This window comes from Vigna radiata, chromosome 5 (assembly GCF_000741045.1).
Source record: "Vigna radiata var. radiata cultivar VC1973A chromosome 5, Vradiata_ver6, whole genome shotgun sequence".
In the NCBI taxonomy this organism is placed as follows: domain Eukaryota; kingdom Viridiplantae; phylum Streptophyta; class Magnoliopsida; order Fabales; family Fabaceae; genus Vigna; species Vigna radiata.
Genome location: NC_028355.1, coordinates 20,773,145 through 20,792,843, shown reverse-complemented (window position 1 = coordinate 20,792,843; position 19,699 = coordinate 20,773,145). Strand labels below are relative to the sequence as shown.

The following is a 19,699-nucleotide window of genomic DNA, read 5'->3' as shown; positions in this document are numbered from 1 at the left end:
AAGTACTCAGTTTAAGCTCTAAAGTGTTCGGTCTAAGCACTCATATTCAGTCTAAGGTATTATTATGAAATTTTAGACCTTATTCTCAAATTAAGTTCTATACGTTCGGTCTTATATAGTATTCATTTCCCTTCAATGTTTGACCGTTCGGTCACTCTCTAAAGTACCTTTATATATTCGGTTTTCTCCTGAATACGTGACCGTTCGGTCATCTCCTTAAAATTTTATATTGCTTCAGAATGTGATAGTGTGTATTCGGTTGAATTTGTGCATATGATTATGTAAGAGAATTCCAAGGAGGAATGTCTCATAATGGGTGATGATTGGTAAAGTATAAACATGGTCAGTCTCTGCTGTCGTTTTGTTCTTGATATTCTGTGATGACGCTTTCTCATGTAAAGAAGGGTTATTCATGTGTGGGAATGGCAGGAGGTCCGCGATCATAAGACCAAATGGTCGTTTTTAGGACTAACCTCGGGTGGCAGCTGATGTGTGAATGCCAGTTATTACACCACACCGGGTGCTAGGAACGTCGAGCTACATTGTTCATACAGTCCGGACAGAGTCTAAAGTGGTCGGTTATAATATTTAAATGTTCAGTTTTTAGTGTTACAATTGTATGAGGATTGTGTGATTGAAATGTTGTTTTGATCATACTATTGTTATGTTTTAAATATGTGTGAGGTTGAATTAATTAAATTACATAAGCTTACCCTTACTTTCTGTCATGTCTGTATTGCCGTTCGGTTTTGGCCGTTTGGTCATTCTCTTCACTGCAACGATCATCCAATGGATGTGAGCAGAAGGTGTTATTGAAGAATCATTGAAGGAAGCCTTACAGATGGAGCAGTCTAAAGACAGTGTTGAACGTCCAATCCTTAGTTAAGTTTCTATTTAATGTTTTGAATAGATAACCGTTCGGTTGTTTATCATTTTGTAAAACCGTTCGGTGTAGCTTTTGTATTAGATCACTCGGTATTATTTGAACCTTTGACCGTTCGGTCTTTAGTTGTACATTCTATTCTTGTATAGTTTCTAACTCTACATGATAAATTACATTTCCTTCTTCTTATGTTCTTATTCTCCACTGTATTTTATTATTGCTTTTGCTAACTCCTTACAATAATTATAATCTTCAATCTATTAAATATATAATTTGTCATAGTAAAATCTTCTATTCATATATAATTACCTAAACTTTTATCTTATAAGTTTTCTAGAGTGAGTGAGAGTGTTTTATTTGTTTTCTGTCTAATTTATATAGATCTAGGATTGAAAACGATTTTCCAACATTTTTCGAAAACATTGATCGGACACATATTTCTTCTATAGCTAAATATAAGTTATTCTATAAATGTTATTTAAGTTTATACTTTTTTTTTTTAAATTCGAAGAAAAATGTTTTCACCAAAAAAATGTCACCTTTATCGATTATAATCGTTATCATCTATAAAAAGTAAATCTAATTTCATATTAAAATTAAGTCAAAAAAAGATAAAATTACAAAAATTTACTGTGCATAAACATTATTTCACATCAAGCATCTATGGTCAACAATCGATCTCGTTGTTTTTATCCCTTTCTCTGTCTTTTACATAAGAGGATGAATGCCTAAATGGTGGTGAAACATGATTAATTTGCATGGGCTTATTTTTAATAAAAGATTTATTCATCAATAATCACGAGTAAGATGAAATTTAGGTAAAAAATTGAAGTCCTTTTAGTATTATTATTTAATTAAATTCAGTTCATCTTAAATTAATATTATATATTTTTTATTTCGATTGTTGTTACATAAATGAGAGGAGCATAACGGTAAGACGTGATTCATTAATTATGAACTCAATTTTTTAATAATTTTAATGTTACAAAATTTAAAATATTAAAAACATGTAAAATAATATATTTTTTGAAATCCCTATTAATACGTAGGTTCTCTGTATAAAGGTAAACAAAATTTCACCATTTTCACATCACGTACAAGTATTAAAATGGAGACCCTCTCTTTTTCTTCGAAACTCTGAATTTCAAGAGCGGTAGTTCTCACTCGACTGCGGCAGTTTCTACTACGCCGGCCCATATAGAAGCATTACGCAGCGTTCTCTCGGGTTTGTTTTTCCACTGCACTGCAGTGCTAAGGTAACCTCCAATCTTTTCGATTTTATCTGTTCACTGTGTTGCCTACCCGTAGTACAATCGTGGTTACATGTGGTTTAACTTCAATTAGTTTTCTCAGTCTCTCTATTTGAAACAAATGTACGCACCGTTAGGGTTTGTATGAGTATTGCTTGTCTATGTTTAATCAAAATTGGACTCGAATGTTCGTAGACTGTTTATCATTTTTTTTCTCTCCAATCCTCTGTTAACATACCACCTGCGTTTATCTCCTTGTCTTTTTTTTTTTTTTAAAAAATATTTTTATCTGGTTTTTGTATTCGAGATTAGAGTTGTCATGATAATGTTTTTGTGCTTTCATGATAATTGGCAATTGATAATGTTTGTAAATACAGGTTAGCTGTTTGCTATGGAGAACGGGGATAACATTCTGGATGTCATATACGAGGAGGGTGATTTAGATTACATAGATGGCGATGTTGAAATGGCTGATCTTGAAGAAGGGGAGTTGGTGGAGCCAGATTCCAAAAACGTTTTGGGACAAAGCAGTGCCGGAGATGTCAATGAAGCAAATCAAGAACCTCTCATTAAGAACCGCAGGCGCAGAGCCAATAAGAAAAAGAATAAGAAGAAAAGGAAGGGTTCAGGATCTAATGCCACGGACATAGACAGGTCCAACTCTCTGCCCGATTTGAGTTTTGAAAGGCATTGTCATGTTGGCTAAAATATGATTCACGCACTAAAATTTAGTTCATCTATGTTTTACCTCATAACTTTTTAAGGTGTACGAGAGTCTCGTTTAATATATTACTGAACCTGCGTCCCTTATTCACAACTGTCCTGAATAAATTACAGCAGAAACAGAAAAAAAAAAAAAAAAACTCTTTCAATTCACCCCATAGTTCCATATCCAACATTTGCTCCAAGTTCTTTACATAAAGCTTCAAATCATCAGCTCAACAACAATTGGGACATGCAGTTCTGATCCCTTTAGCCTTGCACTTTTTGCAGTATTTCTTTGTTTCCTAACACCTTGGCCATCAGTTCTGTTTTTTCTCTTTCATGTATTGTGTTATGAGTATAGTTCATATGGAAGAATACGTGATGGTAAGGCAAACAAAAAGGCATGGTTTGGGAAGAGGTGGAGCACCACCCAGTGCTTGATGCTTGATGAGTAGTAACTGCAGTTTAGATTAGACTTGACATTTTACATGCACTTAATAGTTATTTTACTAGTTTACGTGCTTCAGTACGCTAATTGTATAGGATGGTTAGGTTCATATAATCTACATACTATATACACTATAATTTCTAAAAAGTTATAAAAGTTACTCTAAACTAATGACATTCATAATTAACAATTAAAAGTCATCGGTGTCTTAAAACAAGCTATATAAGTAAATTCCAACAAGAGTCAAATACAAGTTTCCAATATGGGAATCACAAAACATCTTTTTTCAGATCAACATCTTCTAAATCCAAGAGTGCTGCATTATCATTTTCACTTGGATTACAACTGTAGATTTCATTAATTGAAATTTTGAATTCTAACACTAAGTATTCAAGAATTATGCATATGCTTCTTCCTTTATATATGGTTGTAAAATGTAGTATTGTTCACTGCTCACTGGTTATCTTAACCTTAACCTATATGGCATTTGAATCGTCAACCCTGTATGGATCTAATATATAAAGTTGTTTTTCTGTTTGTCTCTTTGAATTTTTTTACTAGCCTTTCTGGCCTGTCATTGAATTTCAAACAAATTGTCTGTTTTTCAGATTTGTGTTAGATACATGTCGGCGACTGAAAGAGAAAAAGTCATACATGGTATACACTGCTGTGGGCTGCCTTGGGATCTCTGCATTAAGTGATCTTGTCAGTGAGGTATTGAAACCCTGTTATATACTCAATTTTGGTTTAATAAGCCAGCTTACGTGTTTGTTAGTATTGTGTGAAATACCATGGCCAATTGGAAATTAGAAATAGTTTAAGACCACCTAGCAACAATGCATTTTAATGACTTGAATAACATTGATATTTGACAATAGTGTTTAATAACTGCCATGATAGTTATTGTACAGGTTCTGTATCATCCCAATAGTTTACTCCCGACTCAATTCCTGCGCTGGAGTTTGCTGTCTGTTCTATAATTTCTTACCCTTGTTTCTTGTCTTAGTTCCTACTAGTTGTTTCTGTCATTTGGACAATGATTTCACATGTCTGAATTCTTATTTTGGTTAATTATATATACATACATATATATATATATATATATGTGTGTGTGTGTGTGTGTGTGTGTGTGTGTGTGTGTGTGTGTGTGTGTGTGTGTTTTTGTTGTTAAGATTGATTGTCTATGGTGGTGTTAGTTTGCTGGGATTACTTCGAGGTACAGCTGCACAAAAGTGATTGTCTTTTACAGTTTGTCGTATTATACCGGCTACTTTAACTCCTCATCTTATGGTTTTCGCAACTTCTGGTACTAATTTTACAAATGTGGTTGGGTTCATATGGTCCAATGGCTACTTTCTGAATACCTCCATTTTGGCTTCAGTCACTACCTTAACGGCCTTCTCTCTTGATTTCCCATTGGATTGCACTTTGCATTTCTTTGAAATAAATTTGTATTTATGTGAATTCATTTCTTCAACGAGAATGTGGATATGGTTGGGAGGGGACATAATTTGGTCACCTGTTTTGGGGGCTAAGGTCCTAAAAGATTTGGGTGAGCCTTCCGCTGGTTATTCTTATCCACTCTTTCAAGCATAATATGGCTATTCATATTCTCTGATGTGAAATTTTGTCCCTAACCTTGCAGATTTTTCTTCCAGATGCTAGTTTGCTCCTTCCAACTCTCTACTTGAGCTTCGATGTTCCTGGCTGAACCACTTCATTATTTACTAATTGTGAAGGTTGATGTCAAAATTTTTGTTGCTTCATATTGTCTGTTGTGCATATATGGAGAACGTTTTCTCCTTTTGGTCCCATAAATAATTTATTAAGCATGTGCTGGTGAAAAGGAAGCTAATGTTTCTCCAGGGCTCATTTGTTAAGCTTAAAAATATTGATTCTACTATACAATTTTTTTTTTTGTAGAAGTTATTAGGCTTCTGGAAGAAAAAGGCTAAAAAATGACTAAAGAAGTGTTCACATTATAAACATTTTTCTTTAAAGAAAAAGCACAAACAAACTGGGCATAAGTCCACTTCATTGTGGCAACCTACAATTTCAAAGCCAAAATTGAATCTCTTTTTCAATGTACTGCTTATTATCGTGACTATTATTTGATTTTGGCATAAGTAGCTAACAGATTATTATGTGCTCAATTAAATTGTATGGCCGAATAGCTAACAGATCAGGAAGTTTTGATGGTAAACTTAAGATTTAAGGTTAAATATGGCAGGTACTGTAAGGAATTTTTTATTATGTCTAGACAGGCAGCATTTAGTTTATATTTTAAACGGATTCACCATAACACCTAATTGTGGATTAATTGTGCTGAAAGTTGCATTTAACTGCTGATCTACTATTTTTTGTTGGAAAATCCTTTAACACTTAAGCATCTGCTTCCTGAAATCTGTAGCTTTACGCTGCTAGGATAGCACTATCAAGTAATGGGACTAGGGGCTTCTTTATTGTAATTTTTTAATATTATAACCAATCATTGTATCAGTTACTCTCTATTTCTTCGTTTTCTATTTGATGTAATGACTTCAGTGTTGTATTTTGGTTTACTTGCAAATTTTATTCCTCTAGGATGGTTAATTTTGGTCAGCTAATTAATTTTATCCCCTTAATTTTTAATTGCTATATCATTAAGTTTTGTTATCAGTTTCTGAACGAACTGGTTCAGAATATAAAGGACATAAGGATTTTTCACAATAGCCTGAAATCCCAGTTGCTGTGCCAATGTGAGGTAGCTGCTGTAGGCTAGGATTAGAAGATACAAATGAATGATTTCCTGGGATATTTGAGAAACTGGACTCAATCCGCTCTTTAAGAATAAAGAATAACTGCCTCTGTTTCAGTCCTCACCTCTCTTCCATGCCAAAGATAGGATTTCCCTAAATTTTTGCCTCTTTGTAATCTAAAAAGCGATTTTCAACTTTCCATGGGTTCAATCCTTACCATTGTGATTCTTGATCTCAGGAAATTCACTTTTCCTTGATCCTTGTTTTGTTCTCCAGACCTTTTCTGTTACCTTTTCTTGCACCCAAGGTTAGTCATCCTCACTTTTGTTTTACTTAGCTCCCTGTGTTTTTGCAGTTCTGGCATAACCATGCAATTGATTATAATCACAGTTCGGTTGGAACCTTTTGTTTGGCACCTTTAAGTCATCCACCAGGCTGCATTCAGTGTGTGCAATTTCTCTGTTAGCTACCAGTTGAGAGCATCACTGCTGCACTTTGATAGCTTCTCTTCTATTGCATGTTCCAGTGGCTTTAAATTACTGTTTTGTCTAGGTCAGCAACTAGTAAGCCTTTTCTCCATCAGATGTTGGAATCATCTCTAAGATTTAATAAACACAGCCCCACAATCAAAGCTCTTATTGCAGTTGGTAGAACTGGTTTAGCATAATCTATAATGTGGCTACGGTTAGAGGATGCAAAACCAAACATTTTCTTGGATATTCAAGATCAGGACTCTTCACTCTGTCTAGAAGTCTAATCCTCAATGAAATATTTAGATGATTTCTCTCTCAAATCTCAATCTCCTCTTTTTTGCAATATATGCTGTTTGTTTTGTACTATCTCAGCCAGCCCAACTAACTAATTCCTTCACTAGGACACCTAACCTGCTGATAGGTATCTATTGGTTTCCCTCTACCTATACCACTCGAGTTCTCTTTTTTTAATGACTTTTGAACCTTTCAAATGACTTCAATATCTTAAATTCACCTTAAACCAACATATGGAAGGACTTGTTGGAACAATAAAATTGTGGGACTAAATTAAAAAAAATGTTACTAAGGAAATTACTCGGTAAAAAGAGCAAAAGTACAATTAAACCTTATATTTTATTACACGTGTTTTGTGCTTTGTATGGAATCACAGTGGATAATATCGACTATATTCATATTGTGTATTAAAAACACTTATACACTTCAATTTATACCGAGAGGAACATTTTTGTTCTTTTTCTGTTAATTTATTATCTGTGCCAGTTTTCTAGTTGATACGTTGTAAACTAGTATAATGATGTGGGGAAGTTACAGGTGGATGCAATACAGGCTTGTGGAGGCCAGAAAACGGCTGATGGTAGACGATTCCGGACAGGGGGTGGCATATTGTGGAGCATCTTAAAAGTTAGGGAACCGAAGGTCTTTAAAGAGATAATGAAAAAAACAAAGGAGTTTGAGGTGTGTGACTTTTTAACCTTCATAATTTTGTTATTCTTTTGTTAATTTCTAATCTGGGCAAGTTGTCTAGTTGATACATTCTTTTTAAAAGATAAAAAGTATTGTTCCCGTTTACTCAGCGACAATGGAGGTGTTTTTATTTGACGGGGGGAGTATCAACTGACAATTTGCCTAAGTGTGGTTTCTCACTACAATAAAATTTCTTTTATTTAAACACCGAAAGTTTTTTGTAAGAGGGGGTTCTTTTTCCATCCAACTAAATTAAGTAAGGTCGCCTTTGATTTCTGAAGTGTGTATGGTATTGGTATGACGTTAAAAATGTAAGGTTAAGAAAGTCATGGTAAACATTTTTTGACTTGGATCTCTTAAAACTGTAATTTGTTGTTTACTGTGTGAAATGGTAATTGGTGAGAAAATTGAGCTGACACTCAGACTTGACTACACTGATTTACCGAGATCCCACAAGGATGAATGCTTGTGATATTTCTCCTTGAAATATGAACCCGTGGATGTTAGAGGCATACTCTGTTCAATTATATGCTCAGATTCTGTAATATGGACAGGTTTTCTGCTCCAGCAACTTCATTTCTACCTCCGAAATCTGAATATTAGATTGTTAGTTGTAGGCAAAAACCTTGATGGAACAGATGAAATCCCCACTTTTCAAAGAAAATTTGGTTATCATCTCCGATGCCTCTATGGTTCTGAGAGGAAGTCATTGCTGAAATTTGTTTGCGCTTACTGGTATTCTGTTTTTGGGTATAATTTGTGGTGAGATTTTTGACACAGCAAAAAATTTGGGCCGAATTTGTGAGCCAGATATCTGTTTAAATCCGTGTTCAAACCTCTGACCAAGATTAGAATTGTTTGGGATTATCTCTTTCACTCCATCTTAACTAATTATGACGAAGGAGTGCATCTTCAAATTGTAAGTTGTTGTTTACTAACTGTTTTGCCTTTGGGCTTCATGTTTATCGTAATGCAGAAACAGTTCAAGCAGCCTAATGTGACGCAACGACCTGTGCCAAAGAAAGACGATTCTTCTCAAGGAGTGCCCGTTTCATTTTCTGGCAGGGATCAGGGCAATGTTTTGGGTAGTGATTTTCATGTTTCCCAGCTGCAAAATAAACATGAACCGGCACCTTCTGAAGAAAAACCTATATCTGTGCATGATAGGTTAAGGATACCAGTATCATATGATGATGATCTGCTGGGAGAGAATCCAGTCAATGATGCAACCTGAATCTGGAAGTAGATTTATTCCCTGTCAGATGGAAATCTACATCCCTCATTTTCCTTTAGGACTTGAGCTATACTTCATTCTCCTTCTGTCTCCTTTTGCTCTCCCCGCGGCTCCCCGTTTTTTTTTTTTCTCTTTTTTGCTTGTGCAACGATTTGTGTTAAGGATAAATTATGTTTATGGTAAAAATAGGGCTTTATTCATTTTGCCTTACTGCTATCTAATATATAGTTACGCGGGCAAAAGTAAATAAAAGCCACAAAATGGAAAGAGAAAAGATATCACTGCTGGACGTATTGATCTTCCAGTTGGCCAACGTTTTCGCAAAAATTTTGGTTTGTCAGCGCCTCTTTCTTTAAGTTCGAAAAGCGATTATTTTTTTTTTTTTGGTTTAATATCTAACTTTGTCTCTAGTTTAGTTTGCAAATTTCAATTTAATCCCTCTTTAAAAAATTGTTTGAAATTGGTCTTTATTTTTAAATTTTTGAGTCAAAATAGTTCCTTCCCTTAAATAATGACAAATGGTAAAAAAATTTATTTTCTCTTCTCATTTTCTGTGCATTGTAGGTTTTTGTCAGTATTTATAGTATTTAATGATTTGTACTTTTCTTAATAAAATTTAGGATAATGATATTTAGAAAAACATTTTTTTGACAATATTTGAACATTGATTATGTGTCTATCTGTGATTGATCAAAAATTACTCCACAATAAATAATAATAATCATAAACACTACTGTGAAGTAATTTTTGACCAATCACATATTGACAAGTAATCAATGTTCAAATGTTGTCAAAAAAATGTTGTCTAAATATCATTATCCTAAAATTTAATATTCTTTAAGTAATAAAGAACTCTACTACTCTCTTTAAAAAAATATTTTTATTTAGTTATTACTTTTACAGTACTTTTTTTAAATTTTGAAATATTGATTAAAAATAAATCTAAATATATATTTTTAATTCCTGTAAAATAAGTGGGTTTATAATTTTTTTAAAAGGTATTTATTTCTTAATTACTCTAAAATTAAAAATAAAAAATTTAATTTGTTAATAATTTTGTTTTTGATTAAATAAAAAATAAAATTTAAACAAAAACAAAAAAATCATTAAAAAATTAAATTTTTTATTTTTAATTTTAGAGTAATTGAGAAATAAATCCTTTTAAAAAAATTATAAACTCGAATTAAAAATATATATTTAGATTTATTTTTAATCAATTTTTCAAAATTTAGAAAAATGTATGGTAAAAGTAATAACTAAATAAAAGTACTTTTTTTTAAAGAGAATCACACTTATAAATAGAGCCATCAAAATGGATCACAACCCTCGAGCCAACCCGGCCCGTCATGCGTTCGAGCCGGGTTGGGTTTGAAAAATACAACCCACTTATATGCGGGTCAAATTTCAACCCGGCTCATGCGGGTTGAACCCGTGGTGAGCTGGGTTGGCCCACCAACCCACCTACCTAATTTTTTTTTTAATTTATTATTTTATTTATGAAACGCTAAAAAATAAAATACTTTATTCACTCAGTCACTGTGTATACAAAAAAAGTAACCTCTGCTCTCCCAAATCACTCTCGGGATACTTGCTCTCATTTGATTGATGGTGCTCTCACCCTCACTTCACTGAAATTATTCAAGGAGCAGGTAAAACACCCTTCCTTTTTTCTTTTTTTTTTTCCACATTTTTGTTTTCTTACTTTTTTTTTTCAAAAACCCTATAATGACAAAAATAGTGGTTTGCGAATTTGTTTTTTGTTCTGGGAGATTTGAAGACATGGAATGATTTTTTCATGTTCTGACATGCTTGTATTAGATTTTGTTCATTTTATTTAAATAATTTGAATATACATTATTTGAACAAGCTCTTTTTGATATATTTGAATTTGGGAAATTATGTTACAGATTAAACTATTAATTTTTTTGTTGATGTTGTTGAGTATTGATTCTCTTTTTTTTTACTAATATTTTTTTATTGTTGTCGGAATTGTTCTGATATTAGGAAAATCTTTATTAGTGAATTTGGAGACAACAGGAACAAGGGTCAAGGATTACAACAAGAACACAAAATGATGAATATAAGAAACTTATTTGTATGTTTGTTTGTTGTGTTTGTTTTTGAATGACATTTGGATTATATTGTACTTTTTATTATTATTTTGAATTCTCTTTAATATAATTTTTTGGGAGTGAAAATTGTTTAAATTTAAATTACAGAAAGTTTGTATTTTTTTTTTATTTTAAAAAAAATGTAATTAAGTGGGCTAGTGAGCCAACCCGTTTACCCACAAACCCGTGGTGGTCAGGCCGGGTTCAAGTTTTTCTGGTTCGCTAATAAATGAGCCGGGTTGGCTTGACTCATTAAGTGACCAACCTGTGGTGGGTCGGGCCGGGTCGAGTCGGGTTACCCGTTTTAACAGCTCTACTTATAAAGAAACGTAAAGATAGTACTACTTCCATTTGGTAGTAGAGGTAACAAGTGAGCATAATTTTTATTTATAACTAAATTTTTCTGACTTTATTACTCAATAAGGATATTAAATTTTATTGGGAAAAGTACAATAATCATTAAATACTGCAAATGCTGACAAAAACTTGCAATGCATAGAAGATGAGGAGAGAAAAAAAAACTTTAATGTCGTTTGTCATTATTTAACAGAAGGGACTGTTTTGATTCAAAAATTTAAAAATAAGAACCAATTTCAAACACTTTTCTAAAGATGGACTAAATTGAGATTTGTCAACCAAACTAAGGACAAAGTTGAGTATTATTTTTTTTTTTAATTATTTACACAAAATTATAAACACATACACAAGTTAAAAAATATTTTTTTCACGTACTTTATTTTTCTATATATCTCTTAATTCATTGATGAACTTAAAATTATTTTATTTATTTATTATCTTTTTAAGTAAATATTAAAATTTAATCTCGTATTCAATAACAAAAGTTATTACAGCATATTTTGCATTGGTCACACTTGGGGAGTTCTGTATTTTCTAGAGAAGTGAAATTATTGGATATACAGGGTATGGATCTCATGTTAGTGATATGGTGGCATATAGTTTTTTTTATAGGGATGAGTTGTATTATTCGTAAAGTATCTTATTACACTTTTTTAATATTCTTCTTTTTCATTTCATTTCTCTCAATTACATCGCTTGTTTTTAATTTTCTGTATAATCTGGCCGTGCAAAGCTAATACTCCTGATAATTGACCAGACTATCACGGCCTGAAATTAGCCTTGTTAATTATCATCCGATTACACTACTCATCAAAATTTAATAGGTACGACGACATTAACTTGGTGTGAAGTGGAGTAGAAGATTATATTATAGGAGATACATAGAGATTTATAAAGTAAAAAAGAGAAACTAGAGGATGCTAACTGAGAATAACACAAGCAGTACATCTTCTTATCAGTTTTCTATGTAAATTCCCAACATGACATGCGAGGCGCTATGTATGTAATGTAAGGAGCTATAATTTCACGTTCACATGGCAACTTTGTTACCAAGAAAAAAGGAACTTATGAGGGTTTCTTCTGTAGGAAGAGGCAAACGGCTGTGCAGTCATCTAACTTAGAAGAAGGATACTTGCTTTTCCATGCTAACGCTGCTGCTTCCACAACAGCCCTTGCTGCTTCATTTTCAGTGTCTGCTGCCCACACTATTGAGGAAACCTCCTCGTTGCTTAGCACATCCCACACCTAAATCAGAAAATCAAAAAGTCAATAAAGGAAAATCCAAAATAAGCAAATTAACATGCAAAATAAAACACTTACCCCATCACTTGCAAGAACAATAAATTGGTCGGTAGATGTTAGAGTGCGATGCGAAATTTCAGGGATGGCAATGATGCCGTGGTCTTTGAGCATGAAATCTCCAAAAGCCCGAGACATGGCCAGACCTGGAGAGTTCTCATCGGGTAACCACACTCGCTGGATGTGTGGTTCTTCCTTCAGGGCAAATACACGGCCATTGCAACTTTTTATTCGTTCCGCTTCGCCTGCATTTCAATATAGATTCATAAATTGGGCTCACATTAATTTACTTAGCTTCAACAAGGACGATCATATTAGCCTTACAAGGTAATCCAGGTTTCATATCCGTCGTCAATTGAATGGGCATGATTTCACCGTCAGAGATTGTCCCCAAGATTGCTCTAGAGTCACCAAGGTTAGCTATGACAACATCTTCACCCTGTTAATTTATCCTTTTGCATTGTTATCACTTACTATATATTTTCTATTCCAAATAGCAAAAACTGAGGCACATATATATGATCAAAGATACCGTCAATGATAATTTCACTTTCACGGTTGGTTGGTTTCTTGGTTTACCTGTCTTATGACAACTACAGCCGTAGTTCCACTGCAAGAGCAGTCCAGATTCTCTTGTAGCTTCACTTCCTTGTCCATCACCCTGAAACCATCAAGAATGGCTTCTTTCCATTCTTCAAAATTCTTGTTTAGTAGAGCTTGTGAGTCCTCTTCAACTGTCTCCACATGCCTTGTGATGTTCTTCTTATCAATCTTTGCATGCACTTTTTTATGGTCCACTATGAGTGAACACAAACGGCTGTTCACTATTTTGCTCACTATGTGACCATTCCTTCCATGCCCATCAAAAACTCCACAGAATGCTGCGTTTGCCGTCCCATAAACCTAATAAAGGAAGCAGAGGAAGAGAAGTTACAATAAATTTCATGTGCTTCCCAGTGCCTATATATAATATATATGCATATATACTATGCAGCTTGCTTAAAGGACCAAGTTTTCAATCTTAAACTTTGTCAATATTAGCATCTTACATAGAATCTTAAGAGATTATTCTACTATGATTCAGAAGAAAAAAAAAAAAAAAAAGATAGCTTCTTTATAAGAAACATGTACCTGACAAAGTGTTGCAGCATCTTGGTTGAGCCCTTTGGTACCTTGTTTAGAGTAAGCAGAGGAAAGTCCCCTGAGAAGCTTGGTTGCTTCAAACACAAACACATTTTCGTCACGAGCTTCTTCAGGCGCTCCATGAATCGCTGAAGATTCAGAGGATATGCAGATACCCATGGAGACTTTTTCTTCTGTTATTTTATTCTATTAAAGTCTAACTCTCATGAATTATAGGACCCAATATATAGCAATCATTTACAATTTAATAAGCGAAGTAGTTGCTTATGTGGGAAAGCTTAAGCTAATATAAACTCAATAATGGACGGTTTTTTAATGGTTATTTATTGAACTGGAATGTCCCAACACTGGCTTTAAGGGACATTACAAATGCTTCTGACTTTCTATAGTTGAAAATAATATATCTAACAACACCATCGGAGATCTAATCTAACACTTCTGCAAAAGTATTGTCTCCTTCAACTACTATGCTACATTAACATTTTCTGCTTATGTTTGAGTTATGGACTTTTGTGAAATAAGGATCAAGTTTCCTGTATTCCTGCAATCGGCTTCTTCTTACAATTGTGCATGAATGCATCTTGTTTCTTAATCATTCATTAACTTAACTTTTAATATAATAAATTAAAACACATGTTCAGCTAATATTTTTATTTTATTTTGTAAGCATGGTTTGAAGAACGAAAGGATGCCATAATTAGAAAATTCTTATTTGAATGGAACAATAGTTTAATATATTGAATTACTATTTGACTTTCAGAATGTATTAATAATGAAAGCAAAGATTCAGAATACTTGTACGTGTTTAAGACGGGCATTTTAAATTATATAAAGATAATTTTTATGTATTTTCATTGTTAATAACTAGTATATAATAAAGATGATATTACATAATTTTTAATATTAATAACCAGTGTAAACCAAAACGTAATTTCGTGTGTTCATATTTTTTTTTATGTAATAAAAAAAATAATCATTCTCATAAAATAATTATTGCTGAGACTCTAGAAGGAAAAATATAAAAGATCTGTATGAATAAAAATAGGTATGTATAATTAATGAAGATAAAAAAATGAATATCTAAGCACTATCATCATCTATCTATAGGTAGTCCTATTCATAAATAACTCTGCTCTGCAAATTCTGCACCTGACTTTTGATACGACATTTTGACATATCTCTTTTTCAGTATTAAACTTGAGAGTATATATAAGTAATTTGAAATAATAAAATACTTTTCTCATTTAAAAATAATAATTATTTCCTTTTTTATCTCATGTTTTTAAAGATTTTATGATTCCAATCTGATTTTTGTACTTTTATCGAAAGATTTGAAAGAGAAAAAACATCTTTGCCACTATTTAACTTGGTTGAGAATTGATTCTGAAATCAGTATGGAAACGAACAGTGTCGATGAGAGTTTTGTAATCCTGTAAGCCTAAGCACGGAAGTTCATTTTCTGCAGAGAAAGCCACCGATTGTGGTGAAACAAGTAGATGCGAATCGATTCTGGATTGAAAAAAAATCGATTCCTTTGTGTTGAAGATGAAATTGATTGATGAAATAAGTAAATGAGTATTAATTTTTAAAAAGAAATCGATTATCTTGTATTAAAGATGAAAAATCATATATAATAAATAATAATATATTAAAAATAATAATAATAATAAATAATAAAAATAAAATGCTAATAATTATTATTATTTTAATAAAAGATAATTATTATTATAATTATAATAAATAGTATTTTTATCTTCAAAGTGAACAATAAAGTATTTTTATAATTAAAACAATAAGCGGGGGTGCCTTCTCATTCTTCCTCAATCTCATATTTATAAATAAATAAAATATATTTAATAGTGTGATAGAGGTGGAAGGAACAACTAAACACAAATTTCAAAAATGTAGTGTAGGGTGTGCAGTGTGTAGAGCAGAGTCATCATGGCTACGAATTAAAATACTTGGATATTCTTTCATTCTTCATTTCTGGACTCAGCTGTCTGCGTTTGCATTCAGACAGATCTTCTACCATGGATCCTCAACATTGCTTCAACATTTTTTTTTCTTCAGATTGCGCCTTTTGTTTCTTCTTCCATTTCTTAGAAGGTAAGTGGTCTCATTCCCATTTAAGTCCCACATCGTTTAAAACTGCTTAACTTTTAAAGTTTATAAACCAAATTCGGCCCAGGAGGCTTGTCCCTTCGGGGACATCCGATAAAATTGGAACGATACAGAGAAGATTAGCATGGCCCCTGCGCAAGGATGACACGCACAAATCGAGAAATGGTCCAAATTTTTTTTTCTTTTTTTTCCTTTATTTTTCCCTTTTTCTTTTCATTGCAAGAGTATGATTTCCCTCCCCAAATGTTTTTCAGAATTCATATGATTATGTAATTGTGTTTGTGTATCTTTTGCTGCATATAATATGTGTGAAGAGTCTTAGACTTTATATGCAGTTCTCATGTTTTATCTTACACCAAAGCTAAGGTAAAAACAGACAAACTTACTGATAAAATTAGTACCAAATTAGGTTGTATTTCTTACAATCTACCTATAGTTACCTTTTTCAAATTTTTTATCCCTTGCTTCAGTGGTTTCACTTTCAGTAGATTTCTTTTTATGGTGGAACAAGAATAGTACATAAGTGCATGCAGTCGGCTATACTGCAATGAAATATTCATTGCATCATCACAGTGACAAAAGAATTTAAGTTTTTTCTTATTTGAAATTGAAATTGTTGCATTTTGTAGCCATACCAAATCCCATTTTCTCATTTTGTTGATAAAAAAAGTTCTCAGTTTGTCTGTTAAATCTATTGATATGAGTAGTGGTCATTTAAGAGAGTAAGATTCTCTTCTTTTGCATGCAATTACTAATTAATGAGATTAAGAAGCGATGATTTGAAAAATGATGTGTTCTTAATATTAGGAGGCTATTGAAAGAATCTAATTGGGAGATTCATGTTAATGTTATTTTACTTCAAGAAAGAAATTTAAAAGTAAAACAAGTGTTTTTATATTGATTTTTTTTACTGTATTTGGTGAAATTATATATCTCTGATGTAGCTCTCTTGAATTGTGGGTTAAAATGGGTGAAGTGATAACTGGACGAATTTCAAAAGTAAGAGAAATATTCACTTATTTTTGGTTTACTTTTATCTAATTTTTTGGATTAATTTTCATAAATTGACTGATAAATAAGTAATGTATTCAAAAAAATCATTTCGTGTGTTAGTTTTAGTTAGACAAATTATTAGCTGATACATTTTCAGAGCAGTAATTAATTATGAATCCTGTATAATGAACGCAACTAAATAAATACAATTTTTCAAATAAAATATTTAATGACACATTAGAATCACAAAACGTGGAAGACTTAAGTGTGATTTCCATTTCACGAACTTACAAATGCAGAGGGTTATTGCTTTTTGAAGTTTAAATTCATTTTTGTCCATGCAATTTTATTCTATATAATAATTTTAGAAATATATTCAATTCTTAATTTTTTTTTGAACTTGAGTACTTTTGGTACAACGTGTTAAGAAAAACGAATATATGTTTAATAATAAAGTATATTAAACCTTATTATTAAATCTTATTATCAAAATTCTATGTGAATAATAATTAGTATTGTTGCCGCCAGAACATTTTTTCTTTATATTCAGGAAATCACGAGTTTTATAAATCTTGCAATCTTTTATTTATGTTCTGTTTAGAGATTCTTTTGCATCGCATTATTACCCTGTCAATCTTCTATGAATGTGGCATTTTATAATGGGTGTTGCCATGAAATAGAAAACACTTCTCTACATATTACCAGGCCTATGCCTAAACTATAGTACACTTGTGATAGATTTGAGAACAAGAAAGTGGGTTGTGGGAATTGAATCCAAAATCAGAAATTGTTCATGCTAGTAACAATCCCAGTAACAAAAGACTCCAACTTTGGTATGTGATCACATCAACATTCACATGAAAAAAAGAAGTAAAAAGAGATTAGGGAATTACATTGTTTTATTGGGTGGCTATCGGAGCGGTATCTTCGGTGGCCATAGGCTCCACCTGAGGAACCTTCTTTGCAATTGACTTTGGAATGTCAAGATACTCCTGGATACAACGCTGCTGAGGATGGGACAGAAGAATGAGGACGTGACGGAATAGAACACGTGCCAAACCCTGTCCACTCTCCAAGATAAACCCCTCATATTCACTAACATGTTCAAGTGCCTCCACCAGTGTATCATAAACCTCCTGGGGGCAATTATCAGGACCAGGCTTGTCATGAAGGTACATCACATCCAATGTGAACACCTTCTGGTTCACCGGCCACTGATGCTGTGGTCGCTCTGATGATCTGCAGTAGAACAGAAGCTACAATGGAGTGGAACGTAGAGATTGCGTGTTAGGATTCACAAGCATAAATACGATTGAGTGATGTTAATCGTAGCCATGGAAAACACTTACAACTCTAAAGATGCGACCCTGCACACGGGATTTCTTGGCTTCATGAGCGGCCAATCGGAACAAAAGGGTGAGATCGGGTGGGCCGGCGGAAGAAGAAGCTGAAATGCTCCGCATTGCAGCGATTGTTGAGTCGATGTCAGAGGTGAAGTCTTTGCGCACCTGTAATAAGAATTAAAATTAAAAACCCTAAAAAGGATTAAATTGAAGGGGAATAAATAAATAGGTTATGGTGGAAAGAAACCCAGGAAATGGTGTTGGAGAGAGTGGCGAAGGCGAAACGGTGTTGGGGGTTGATGGTGAGCTTGGCATTGACGAATAGAATGATGGCTTGCTTGACGGAGTCCAATCGGGTGAGGGGTCTGCCGTTGGGTCCGGTGGCCCCTTTCATCTCGACGAGGCACTGAGGATCTACGTCCAGGCAAATCAGAATATCTTCGTTCGAAACTCGCGAGGGTTTCAGATTGTATCTTTTGCTGCTTCCCTCACCCCTTCCACTGCCATCTCCTTCAATTCCCTCCATCTCTCTCTGCTTCCTAATCTTCTGAATTTTCATTATTTCTTCTTACCCTCTCTTATATAATCCCAATTTCAAATTTTCATCTCATTTTCAATTGCTTCTTCTATTCTTATTTTTTTTTTTTGCTTTTATCCTCAACTATAATCACAAACATTATATTTAAAATTGAAAAAATAATAATTTCATCCAAACCATTTACTGTATTTTACGTAGTAATTATTATTATTATTTAAAAATATAGAAACTGTGAGTTGGTTACGGCTTTGTTTACTATATCATTTAATTCAGACAAGATGAGTATTTGTCTATGGCTCCTGTTTCCGTTATAAACGAGGCTATATTAAGTCAATCGCTGACCAGAAGAGGTAGATTATTATTTTATTGACTGCTTTCAACATGGTTTCTTCCATTAGATGTATCTATGTATTAGGCAGGCAGTGATATTTTTCAATGCCCATGGTATACCTGTCAATCACATTGAGGATGGTGGGGATCCTTATCGAAATCGAACGAGTTGAAATAAAGTGGAATTAGTAATAAGCACAGTTTCGCTTGTTAAATAGAGATTTCATATTTAAATGTTGATTTAAATTGAAAACGGCAAGTAGTATGTTACTCGTCACAGCACCTGAGAGTAAAAGTACTCCCGTCTCCTTTTATAGATGAAGCTATTGATAGCAAACATCACACGGCTATGAAGAAGCAAAATTTCTCATATGGGAAACTCACCTCTTAAAGAACTATTCAAAGAATAATTTACCAGGGATCATTTCAAGAGCCATGAATTCATCACCCCATATCGGATATTAAACCCCCTAAAAAATTCTATATTAGTGTATATTACTTATTTGAAACTTCTTTACAGTTTAACGCGGTCATAAACTGTTTAATTCTCGTGCACACTTCGAGTGAAATAAATGAAAAAAAAAAAAAAGTAATGGAAATGAAAGACAGAGTGAAAGACTTTCACACATTCATTATTAAAGACATAGTTATTCTCAACAATTATTAAAAAACAATTTATGACCACAATAATTCAAAAAGAAAAACACTTGCACAATTAATAACTTCAAAAGTAGTAAATAATTCGTCCA

General features: G+C 33.0%; 3 protein-coding genes across 3 annotated transcripts; 1 reads left to right on the top strand and 2 right to left on the bottom strand.

Annotated features, from left to right (window-relative positions):
• The first annotated feature begins 1,966 nt into the window (after window positions 1-1,966).
• Window positions 1,967-9,042, top strand: LOC106761046. Its single transcript, XM_014644520.2, has 5 exons — window positions 1,967-2,139; window positions 2,511-2,787; window positions 3,895-4,000; window positions 7,329-7,472; window positions 8,458-9,042. Exons 2-5 carry the CDS (start codon window positions 2,525-2,527, stop codon window positions 8,713-8,715), a joined length of 771 nt encoding a protein of 256 aa, XP_014500006.1. The 5' UTR covers window positions 1,967-2,139; window positions 2,511-2,524; the 3' UTR covers window positions 8,716-9,042.
• Window positions 9,043-12,051: 3,009 nt separating this feature from the next.
• On the bottom strand, window positions 12,052-13,790 carry LOC106761652 (probable protein phosphatase 2C 72). Its single transcript, XM_014645219.2, has 5 exons — window positions 13,614-13,790; window positions 13,062-13,385; window positions 12,807-12,921; window positions 12,504-12,727; window positions 12,052-12,428 (listed from the first exon to the last, which is right to left on the bottom strand). Exons 1-5 carry the CDS (start codon window positions 13,782-13,784, stop codon window positions 12,249-12,251), a joined length of 1,014 nt encoding a protein of 337 aa, XP_014500705.1. The 5' UTR covers window positions 13,785-13,790; the 3' UTR covers window positions 12,052-12,248.
• Window positions 13,791-17,411: 3,621 nt separating this feature from the next.
• On the bottom strand, window positions 17,412-18,660 carry LOC106761254. Its single transcript, XM_014644784.2, has 3 exons — window positions 18,330-18,660; window positions 18,089-18,247; window positions 17,412-17,995 (listed from the first exon to the last, which is right to left on the bottom strand). Exons 1-3 carry the CDS (start codon window positions 18,639-18,641, stop codon window positions 17,639-17,641), a joined length of 828 nt encoding a protein of 275 aa, XP_014500270.1. The 5' UTR covers window positions 18,642-18,660; the 3' UTR covers window positions 17,412-17,638.
• Window positions 18,661-19,699: the final 1,039 nt, after the last annotated feature.